General features: G+C 50.4%; 1 protein-coding gene across 1 annotated transcript in view; it reads left to right on the top strand.

The window, feature by feature from the left end:
- Positions 1-10,551, top strand: part of VAX2 (ventral anterior homeobox 2) — a 28,356-nt gene extending 17,805 nt beyond the window's left edge. The window contains exons 2-3 of the mRNA XM_011281258.4: positions 359-546; positions 9,873-10,551. Of these exons, the coding sequence (XP_011279560.2) occupies positions 359-546; positions 9,873-10,319 (635 nt within the window). The 3' untranslated portion in view covers positions 10,320-10,551. The remainder of the gene's footprint in view (positions 1-358; positions 547-9,872) is intronic.
- Positions 10,552-12,065: the final 1,514 nt, after the last annotated feature.

Raw genomic sequence — 12,065 nt, forward strand, 5'->3', positions numbered from 1 at the left:
GTCCTTTCCTCTACACTTGAGGACTTAGTGTATCTGTTTCCATTTATTCTTTTATTCTACTGAGGAAACAGAATCCTGGCTGGGTCAGAGTGAATTCTTTCTGCCCACGCTACGGTGGTAGACTTGAAATTTGTAACAAGGCCCATTCACACACATATACCCAATAGACACGATATACTGGGTTGGATGATTAAAGAAGCTGGGTCCAGAGAGGGTAAGCAACTTGTCGGAGGTCACAGAGCCGGGCCCCGGCTCAACGAGCTCCCTGTTAGATCACACTGCCTCCTGTTAATATGACTGTTGGTGGCCTATATCCTTAATTAGTGAACTAACCTGCCTCTTGTCATGGCCCCTGCAGATGCCAAAGGGACCATCCGGGAGATTGTCCTGCCTAAGGGTTTGGACCTGGACCGGCCCAAGCGGACCCGCACATCCTTCACGGCTGAGCAGCTGTACCGCCTGGAAATGGAGTTCCAGCGCTGCCAGTATGTGGTGGGCCGAGAGCGCACCGAGCTGGCCCGCCAGCTGAACCTCTCCGAGACCCAGGTAAGAGTGCAGGGCCAGGCCACTCCACCCCTGCCCTACAGCCTGGGAACTTCGTGGGGTGTGAGGCCTATGGGCTGCTGCAGGGAGACCCAGCTTTTGAGGAGTTCAGACACGCATTAGGGAAAGGCTTGGAGTTATAGGCAAACCAGAGCAATGAATATAGCGCTGACAAGAGAGAGCTGGCATATGCCAACAGGGGGCCTTCCAGATACGTCAGGCACTTTGGATGGAACATGGGAAAAGGCCAGAGAAATAGGAAGGAGGGGCATCCAGGATGCAGGGAGTTACTCGGGGCTGTTGGTGCGTGAGGGACCCTGCAGGAAAGGACGGTGAGGGGTTGGCTTGCTGGGAGCAAAGGTTCCAGGGAAGAGAAGAAATGATCCAAAATTGGATAGGGGACTTCTCATTTCCCCCTCCTGGGCTTCTCCCCATCCTCCGTACATGCCCTGCATCCCACTGTGCCTCAGAAGCTCTTGCTGGAGAGGAGTCTGAACACCCCCTTTACTCAGGAATGCCTTCGCATTTTAACAATAATAAGCTTAACCCAAAGGAAAAGCTTTTGTAAAGTGAGCACCCCCTCTGCGCGAATGGAGGCATTTCAAGCTGGTAACAGAGACACATAATGATAACAATAATACTAATAATACCTAGTACTCACGGTGCGGAGGCAGGGCTCTAAGTGCTCTGCCTGCGGTAACTCACCAATGCCTCCCAACAACCCGATGATGTAGCTGCCTGTATTATCCCATTTTACAGAGGAGGAGAGGCTATGCCCAAGGTCATACAAAGAATCCGCTCCAGAGCTAGGATTGGACAAGCAGTCTGGCATCTTTATGCCACCCGTAAACTGGCAACCATCCTGGGGCTTATAAAGAATGACTTGAGACCCTTAGTCAAGCAACAGCTCTGGTAGTTTAGCCTCATATATGAGGGAGCTCATGGATAGATGTATTACAGACATGACCAAAACAGGACTTACACAGGGTAGAGGCGAGGAAGGAGAGAGTGAGCAGGCAGACAGTCTGGAAGGGTGCGCTTCCTGGAGAAGGCTGTAGTGGGATATGCAGGGGTCCCTGCTGTGCCTGCTGCCGTGCTTCCCTTGGCACCCCCACTGCAATTCAGTCAGGACCGGCTGCCGTCCTGCAGGCCCAGGCCGTCTCCACCTGGACCTGTTGTCCGGCAGAGCCCCAAACAACACAGCAGATGGCCTGGGGCAGCGGGGGCCCTCCCTCCAGCGACACTCAGTCAGGAGGCTGGAAAGCCAGGCTCTGCCAGAGAGAGGGCTGCGGTGGCTGGGCCCGGCCAGAGCTCCTGGGGGGACATCAAGCATAGAGTCACCCCTCAATACCTGCCCCTCTCGTCCTATCTGCCCTCTGCCTAGCCTAGTTTTGCCAGCACACTCTACCCTGAAACTTTGCTCTCCAAAGGCACCTCAGATGCCCAGGCCAGCAGCTCCTTCCCTGTCCTCATCTTTCCCCTGCCCTGCCCCCTATACGCCCGACATTTATCTGCCCTTGGTGGTCAGGGCCAAGCCCCTCCTCTTCCAGGAAGACTTCTTGACTTCATCCCAAGAGACCCTTCCACATATCTTGGTAAAGTGTGTGTGTGTGTGTGTGTGTGTGTGTGTGTGTGTGTACGTGGTGGGCACCAACTAGCACACACTTCCCAAGAACAAGAATGTGTCTGAAAGCCACATCTCCACTTCAGGCCTCCATGGGGAGCTCAGAACACAGCTGAGCAAACAGTGAGCGCTCAGTGAATCCTCAACTTACTGACTTGCTTACCACTCCCCTTTCTTTTTCCCCCGTCCCCGGGGTCTTACAGGTAACATATGGTACAGGAAACCTCTGTTGAGACCTTCCCCTGTACCGGGCACTGCTCCAAGGGCTTGACGTGTCCTAACTCATTTATTCCTCTCACCACAATCTTATGGGATGGGAGTGAGGTTTTCTCCAGACAGCACTTCTGACACCAAATGTGTGGTGTTTTCTTTTTTTCTTTTTTTTTTTTTTTTTAAAGAAGAACACCTTTCAGTCTTTAGTGTTCTTTAAATTTTTTTTCTTAACATTTATTTATTTATTTATTTTTTGAGACAGAGAGAGACAGAGCATGAATGGGGGAGGGTCAGAGAGAGGGAGACACAGAACCTGAAACAGGCTCCAGGCTCTGAGCCGGCAGCACAGAGCCCGACGCGGGGCTCGAACTCACGGACCGTGAGATCATGACCTGAGCCGAAGTCGGCCGCCCAACCGACTGAGCCACCCAGGCGCCCCTGTGTGGTGTTTTCTAACACCAACAGCAACCAAGTCCCCTTTCTCAATCACCAACTGGTACTCAAACTATTCAATTCAATTCTGACACTGGCTCCTGGAGTTAGCACAGACACTATAGGTTACAGCTCAGTCTCACAGGACAGTCCCACATCAGATGCCAGTTGCATGTCCCTGGGCCACCTGTACTTCCGACTGGCCAGCTGAAACATTGGGGGTTCCTTCATCTTCCTCCTCGGGCTTGTCAATTTGTTGGAATGACTCACAGAACTCAGGAAAACACTTTACTTTCTTTTACTCGTTTATTGTAAAGGATACAACTCAGGGGGGCACCTGGGTGGCTCAGTTGGTTAAGCATCCAACTCTCGCTTTTGACTTAGGTCATGATTTTGCAGTTTGTGAATCTGAGCCCTGCACGAAGCTCTTAGCTGGTGGTGTGGAGCCTGCTTGGGATTCTCTCTCTCTCCCTCTCCCTCTGCCCCTCCCCCTGCTCTCTCAAAATAAAGGAATAAACTTAAAAAAAAGGATACAACTTAGAAATAGCCAAATTTTTTTGGGGGGCGGGGAGGGAGAGAAATAGCTAATTGGAGAGATGCATACAGCAAGATGTTGGGGTGCAGGTATTCAAGGAGCTTCTGTACATTTTATGGATGTGCCACCCCCCAGAACTTCCTTGTGTTCAACCCAGAAGCTCTCTGAATCTCACTGTTCGTGATTATTTATAACCCAGCCCCTCTCACCTCCCTGGGGAGCCAGGGTGGGGGTTCCAAACCTCTAATCACAGAAGTGGTCTTTTTGGAACCAGTGCACATCCTGAACTATATAAGGTCCACCCTGAGTCACCTTGTTAGCATAAACTCAGGTGTACTTTAAAGGGGCTTATTATGAATGACAAAGGGTACTCCTGTCACTCAGGAAATTCCAAGGGCTTTAGGGGCTCTGTATCAAGAATGAGGAACAAAAGTCAAATATGTACATGTTTTAATTTTTTTTTAAGTAGGCTTCACACCCAATACAGATCCCAACACACAGTTTGAATTCATCACCCTGAGATCAAGACCTGAGCTGAGTTCAAGACCTGAGCTAAGATCAAGAGTGGGACACTTAACCAGCTGAGTCACCCAGGTGCCCCGAATATGTACACTTTTTAAATAACAGAATGCGGGACACCTGGGTGACTCAGCCAGCTGAGCCTCTTTCTTGATTTCTGCTCAGGTCATGATCTCACAGTTTATGGGATTGAGCCTTGTGTCGGGTTTTGTGTACTGACAGAGTGGAGCCTGCTTGGGATTCTCTCTCTCTCTCTCTCTCTCTCTCTCTCTCTCTCTCTCCTTCTCTCTATACCCCTCCCAAAATTGTACTCTGTCTCTCCTTCTCAAAATTAATTAAATAAATATTTTAAAAATACCAGAATAGGCCTTTATTATTTCTGTGTTAAAGAAAGGGAAACTGAGGCACAAAGAAATTAAATAACATGCTGAAAATTTAAAGCAGGAACATTTGGGGCACCTGGCTGGCTCAGTGGGTGGAACACGTGACTCATGATCTCGGGATTGTGAGTTCGAGCCCCATGTTGGGCACAGAGATTACTTAAAAATAAAATATTAAAAAAAATAAAATAAAGCAGGCACATTCATTAGCTCACCAGATTAATCTATTAAAAGCTGGCTTTAAAAAAAAAAGCTGGCTTTATGGGTAATATTATCCCCATTTCAGGAAACTCAGAAGGTTTATTAACTTGCCCTTGGTTATATAGCTAGAATTCTGTGGAATTCTCCATATATTCACCCATACGTTTGTTCAAAAATATTACTGCATACCTACTATATACTAGATACTGTTCTAGGCACTGGGGATATATCAGAGAACAAAACAGATCATGCACCTAACCTCAGGCAGCTTCCATTCTGCATGAGAAAGACAAATAGCATTTATTTATTTTAATGTTTATTCTTCTTTTTTGAGAGAGAGAGACAGAGTGTGCGCGGGGGAGGGGCAGACAGAGAGGGAGACACAGAATCTGAAGTAGGCTCCAGGCTCTGAAGTGTCAGCACAGAGCCTGATGAGGGGCTTGAACTCACAAGCGGTGAGATCATGACCTGAGACAAAGTCAGACGCTTAACCAACTGAGTCACCCAGGTGCCCTGACAAATAGCATTCAAAAGAGTGATGAGTACTATGAGGCAGATAAAATGTGATATGATAGAGACTGGGAATCTTTGACTGGGGTCCTCAGGAAAGGAGATGAATGACAGTGGGCTGAGGTGTGAATGACAGGGAAGAGACAGCCAGGACAAGCGCCAGAAGAGGAGTCAAGACACAGGGTAACGACTGTGAAGACCTGGAGGTGGGAACTAGCATAGAATATTCTGGAAGTGTCTGAAGGCCAGCGTGGCTGGAGTCGAAGCGTAATAGGGAAGGTAGGCGGCAGAGCATATAGTGTTTGGAGGCCATGATGAGGTGTCGAAGAGAGAGTGCCATGAGAGGACCAGCATTTTACAGAGCTCACTCTGGTCGCCATCTGGAGAATGGTGAATGAGTGGATGAGGTGGGGGCCACTGCCGTGTTGTCTTGAACTCTGAGTGATGGTGGAGGAGAGAAGTGAACTGATCTGAGATGTCATCTAACTTGGAGATAGAACTGTTAGGACTCGTTCATTATGACTTACGTGCACGGGGCAAGGGAAAGAGAAATGGTTTGGGCTCGAACTGGTGAATGGTGAGAAGTGGTCAGTGATGCCATGTAACAGGTTGAGAAAGCTGGGGAGGAGCAGGAAGGTGGGAGAGGAATCTGGAGTTTTGTTTTGCATCAGTTCAGTTTGAGATCCAAGTGGAGATGTCAGGAAGGTATGTCAGATATTTCTCCGGGGGCTGGTGTTTCTCTGATTTTACCTAGGAGTCTTGGTCAGGGCTCTTTTGTGGGAAAGGTAAGAGATTCCTTCAAGTGTGCTCAAATAATAGAGGGACTCCTAAGGGATAGAACAGGAGGCACAATCTCGTGTAAGTCCAAGAACAGGGACCACGGTGTAGCCAGGCCTCCTAGGGACCGACCGAAAGCTGAAGACCATGTTGGATCCCAGGACTTCAACATCACATGCAGCTCTCCCCCTAGTGCTCTCCTGAATATGCCCCCAACTGCTCTCCAAGTGATTGCCTCCCTCTCTGTGTCCACTTCTCTTCCTCCTGCCAACCAGCATCTTTACCCCCTTCCTGGGCATCAAGAGGGTCCTAATCCAGACAGAGAAAATGAGGACTTACTCAGGACCCGTTCTCACTCCAGATCTCTTCCTTAACCACTATGTGCCCAGTTAAGTTGTCTGCATTTTTATTATTTTTTTAATGCTTATTTTTATTTTGAGAGAGAGGGGGTGGTAGAGACAGAGTGAGAGAGTGGGGGAGGGGCATACAGAGAGAGAGAGAGAGAGAGAGAGAGAGAGAGAGAATGAGAGAGAGACAGAGAATCCCAAGTAGACCCCACACTGTCAGTGCAGAGCTCCATGCGGGGCTCGAACTCACAAACAGTGAGATCATGACCCGAGCCGAAATCAAGAGTCAGATGCTTAACCGGAGCCACCCAGGTGCCCCAAGTTGTCTGCACTTTTAATGAGAACCCCCCTTATAGGACCTGGTGCGCAGAACCATGAAGCCTTCCCTTCCCACCACTTACAAAGTTCTGCAGGCTGAAGTGTCCTTCGGATATACGGACAGGGACCCGGGCAGAATGCAACTGATCTCTGGGCCTGGCCTTGCCCACACCCCCAGGCTGTGCATTACAGGGAGGTCCTAGAGTGCAAGGAAGGGGTCTCAGAGGGATCTAGTTCTTGGACACACCAGAATAACTCCCACCCCCCACCCCAGAGTGGCATGTGCTCTTCTCCATATCTGAGAACAAGGATAGTCCCACTTAGTCTAGTTCTCCTTGTTTTTATACTTTATCACCCTGCTTTGTTTCAAGGAAAACATGTGGTGCTTAATTAAAGCAGTGTTTCTCAAAGTATGGCCTGCAGACCACTTATATGTAGGACCCCTGGGGTTCTCATTAAAATACAGATTCTGGCTTAGATTCCATGCTCAGCCCCCAGGCTCCAGAGTTTCTAGGAAAGACCTGACAACCTCTATATTAACCTCTGTATAACCTCAAACTAGATTGACCACATTAACCACATTGCTTAAAAGACTTCAGTGTCTCCAGGGACTTTGCTAAATCCATGATTATAGCTCATTGAGTGATTACAACAAACTTATGAGGAGGCATGATTATAATCCCCATTTTACAGATAAGGAAACTGAGGTACAGAAAGGTTAAGGAACTTGCCCCATGCCATTCCAACTAATTAATGAGAGAACCATAATTGACTCCAGGTTTGACCTCAGGATCTTTTCCACTATCTTGTTTGCTACTTCTACCAAAACACTTACTGTCTTGTAACACTTACTGACCTGTCCATTTTCCCCCCTACTGGTGTCTGAGACCCATAGAGTTTTAGGTATCCCTGTTTTTTCAGCACCTGGCAATGCCTACACCTATTGGATGCTTGCTGTTCATGTGTTGTATGAATGACCACAGTCAGAGCAGGAAACAACAAAAGAAGATGTGGCGACAGAGGAAGGAAAGGTGGGAGGCTGGCCCCAGGACTCCCCTCATTCTGCTGGCATGAGGGACTTTTTTAAGGCCAGGCTCCCAGGATCCAGGCTGAGGACAAACTGCCAAGTCCCAATACTGACAGCATCACCACTTGGCTTGGATAAAAGCAGCTCTGATTCTTCAGCAATTGTCCTCAGCCCCTTACCCAACACCTCTTCCCCAAGATGGCTTCTTCCAGAACAGCAGAATAGGCGGTACCTTCCAGATTACAAAAACCAGGGCCATCCCAGATACACAAGGGCCATTCATAGGAATGTGCCCACAGTCACAGGAAGCAGCCTCTTAGAGATTCATGCCATTTCCAAATCAACAAGGAGGCTTGGGATTTAACACCAACCATGAGCCCAAAGAGGGTGATGGATGATCTCCCAGAAAATACCTCCCTAGTCCGGGCAGCCAGTTGAAAACCATGGCTCATGGACCACGGTGTGGTCTGGCAAGGGATTAGGGGGTAAAAAGTACCAAGCATTCACTGAGTTCCAGGGGAACCAGGAGAGGGAGGAGGCAAGATGCAGCCCACAGGAAGACCACAGAAGGGCACCAAGAAGACAAGTGGAGGCCAAAGCCTCCCAAAGTGTGCTTCTGGATAGCACCCCGGCCTACCCAGCATGCAAATGAACTGGGCCTTGAAGGACCTGTACCCAGATTTAACCCTGAGAGAGGGTGACCCCTGTGGTGGAACTGAAAGCTTCCCGGAGGAGAGGAGGGATGAGCCCAGAGGCTCTGAGCCTGTCTCTCACTCAGTTTGTCCCTTGTTTGGTGAGCCTTATGAATCAGCCCTTTAGGGACTATGGGACTCATGGTAGGAGGTAGACAGGCAGGGTGCCTCTCCCCAACCCTTGCAGTTCTAGCACCTTCCATCACCGTTCACAGATTAGAATCACACACAGAACTTAAAAAAAAAAAAGAGAGATACATAGGCCCCTCCCCCTAGAGATTTAGTGAGTAGGCATGTGGCATGGGCATTGGGATTTTGAAAAACATGACTCCAGATAATTTTAAAATGCAGCCCAGATTGACAAGCCCCAATGTAGCCCATAAGGGCCCAAGACATAGGCCTGCCAGATCCCAGCCCCTGCCTTACTTCCTCTCCAAGAGCCTCCTCCTCCCAGAGCCAGCCACACCCACCCTATCTTGTACCCCTGGAGCTGCAGAAGGACAAGACACTTTGCAAAAGCTTTGTCATTCCTTATTGGTCACACTCCTTATTACTGCCCCTCCCTTTGTCGCTGGGAGTGGGTTAATGCCACCATCCCACTGGACCCTCAGCTTCCCCAGGACAGGAATCATGACTTCTGGGCCTGTCCTCTCCCACTAGTTCAGAGCTGTGAACAGAGAAAGGAGCAATAAATGATGACTTCAATTCAGGGTGGGCCAGACACCACGTGAGGCCCTCTACCTGGACTTCCTTATCTGATCCCTGCGACAGCCCAGGTATTTTTGTCCCCATTTTTGAGATGAGAAACTGAGGCTGGGGAGTTCGTGGGGTGGTGCCTAGGTCCTAAAAGGGTGGCTGCTCACCGGGGCAGAGAAGCCAGGGGGGCTTCCCAGCAGGGGAGGGAATGCAACCACACGCAGAGCCACTTTCCCAAGGATCTGGTGGGAGGAGCAATTGAGTTCCGGGAGTGACAAACATAGAGGGTTTTCTTCTTTCCAAACGCTTCCTTCAACCATATTTGGCCGCCTGTCCCTTGGCCTTCCCTTACTGCTATTTCCTTCAAATGTCACCTCTTCAGAGAGGCTGTGTTTGCCACGCATTGATAAGCTAGTCCCCTCCCCGGCCACTCCCCTCTTTATCCTGCAGCCTTTTTCCAAACCAGTGCCTCTCAAAGGGTGGTTCTTGGGCTGCTGTGCACCCCGTTCTGTCCCCAGCAAACTCTTATCTGTCTAGGACAGGTTAAGTGCAGAGATGGAAGTAAGTGTAATCCATTTTCATTGTATTTGACAAAAACATTGGTCCACAACAGACTGGAAAACTTTAAAAAGTGGTTCCTCGGCACAAATCATTTGAGAGATGCTGCTCAAAGCACTCAGAGCCACCTGACTGTCACGGCTGTTTGTTTTCATTTCCTGTGCACCATCCGCCTCCCTGTCTGTGCCGTCCCCTCCACATCAAGGATTCCCTCCACTCTCGTCACTGCTGATTCCCTGAGTCTAGAGCAGCACCCAGCAGGCAGCAGGCACTAGAGGGCGAGGGTCCCTTACTGGTTCACCCAGAGCAGGCTGGTGTGGAGAGACCTTAATGACACTCTGAATACTCTTCTTCCCCCTTTCACTCCACCCTTACTCCCCCCACTCTCTGTCCCCTTGCCCTCCACGCCCTTCCTCTTCTTTTCTCCTCCCACCTGCCCCCACTTTGCTTTGCCTGTCCCCTCTTCCTTCCCGACACCCCTCCCTGTCCTCCACCCCAAGGTGAAGGTCTGGTTCCAGAACCGCCGCACCAAGCAGAAGAAAGACCAGAGCAGAGACCTGGAGAAGCGGGCGTCCTCCTCGGCCTCCGAGGCCTTTGCCACATCCAACATCCTGCGGCTGCTGGAGCAGGGCCGGCTGCTGTCTGTGCCTAGGGCCCCCGGCCTCCTGGCGCTGACCCCTGGCCCACTGGGCCTGCCTGCCGGCCACAGGGGCACCTCACTGGGTGACCCCAGGAACTCCTCCCCGTGCCTCAACCCACTGACCTCAGCGTCGGCGTCCCCGCCCCTGCCACCCCCTCCACCGGCCCTCTGCTTTTCCACTGCCCCACTCCTGGACCTGTCTGCCTGCTATGAACTGGGCTCCTCGGCCTTCGCGCCCTACAGCAGGCTAGAACGGAGAGTGGGCAGCCCCAGCGGCAGCGGCGGTGACAAGAAAGCCAACATTTAAGCCTCCACCTCCCTGCGACACCGAGTCCCCAAGCACGGCACCACCCCTGCCTCCCCTGCCCCATGGACTGCCCTGAGCAGGCTTCCAGAGAGGCGGGCAGCCTCACATCGGGCCCCACCTGCCTTTCAACTCAGAGACTGTTGCCCAGAAGGCCTTGGTCCCGCAGCTTGTGTGTGCGAGTGCAGTGTGCGTGTGTGTGCCTCTCACTGAAATAAAAGGAAAACAATGACAAGAAGGGAAACAGAGTCTCCACAGCACCACCACTGCCCCTCGATCCCATCCCTCCCTCTCCTCACCGGGAAGGAAAATGGGCTGAGACAGGAGACCTCTAATGGGAGGGAGCAAAAACTGGAGCCATGTTCACAGTTACGGGGGATGGGGTACCACGCTCCTACTCCCAATTAGAGCTTCTGCCTGGGCATTGCAAAGCCCATGATAGCCACATGGACGCTTCTGCTCGTTAAGCATTGCTCTTTGCAAGCTCCTCTTCGAAACATAAAAATATTTGAAAGGTAGAAATGTCAAATTCTTCAAGAGGGTAGACAATGACAGGTGCCTGGGTGGCTCAGTTGGTTAGGCCAGGCTGTTAAGCAACTCTTGGTTTTGGCTCAGGTCATGATCTCATGGTTCAAGAGGTCCAGCCCCACACTGGGTACCCTCCCCCTACCCCAACAGCATGGAACCTGCCTGGGATTCTCTCTCTCCCCCTCTCTCTGCCCCTCCCTGGGCTTGCTTGCATTCTCTCTCTCTCTCTAAGTAAATTAAAAAAAAAGGGGGGGGGGCGCCTGGGTGGCTCAGTCGGTTGAGCGACCGGCTTCGGCTCAGGTCATGATCTCACGGTTTGTGAGTTCGAGCCCCGCGTCGGGCTCTGTGCTGATGGCTCAGAGCCTGGAGCCTGCTTCTGATTCTGTGTCTCCCTCTCTCTCTGTCCCTCCCCCACTCATGCTCTGTCTCTCTCTGTCTCAGAAATAAATAAACATTAAAAAAAAAAAAAAAAGGAGGGTAGACAATGAAAGGTGAGATCAGGATCTAGAAGAGAGCCGGAGAATGGATATAAGAGGTAAATCCAGGCAAGATCCCACATGCCTAAGAGGGCATGCTCATCACAATCCCCACAACACAAAGCACTTTTTTTAAAAAAATGTGGTTTTTTTCCCTCAAGCAAGACACTTGTATTTAACTTTTTGTTTTGCAATGACCGTGGATTTACGGGAGGTTACAAAGATACTTTAGAGAATTCCTTGTACCCTCCACCCAGTTTCCCCCAATGGTTACATCTTCCACAACCAAAGTGTAATATCAAAACCAGGAAATTGACATTGGCACTGTGTGTGTGAGTGTGTGTGTGTGTGTGTGTGTGTGTGTGTGTGTGTAGTTCCCTGTCATTTTGGCTCCTGTGTAAGATCTGTGGAACCGCCACTGCGATCAAGATGTAGCACTGCCTATTACCACAAAGCTCTCCCCTTCATAGTCACCCCTGACCCACGAGACATCTTTGAAAGAATGGAAATCGTGAGAGAGGGCCCAGGGACCAGAAATGGGTCCTCAAATCAGAGGCCAGAGGTGAGATTTCAACTCCATTCGGGAAAAAAGATGGGCACAGTCTGTTCCAGTCTGCTCTTGGAAACACGTTTGGTTTCAGATTGGCTGTCCTTAGTCACCCAGACAGGGATCCCCAGACAACTATGCTTCCTCCCTTCCCTCTGCATTGGCAGTATAGTTTGGGGAGGTGCTTAGAAATGCCAG

Source organism: Felis catus, chromosome A3 (genome assembly GCF_018350175.1).
Source record: "Felis catus isolate Fca126 chromosome A3, F.catus_Fca126_mat1.0, whole genome shotgun sequence".
NCBI classification, from domain to species: domain Eukaryota; kingdom Metazoa; phylum Chordata; class Mammalia; order Carnivora; family Felidae; genus Felis; species Felis catus.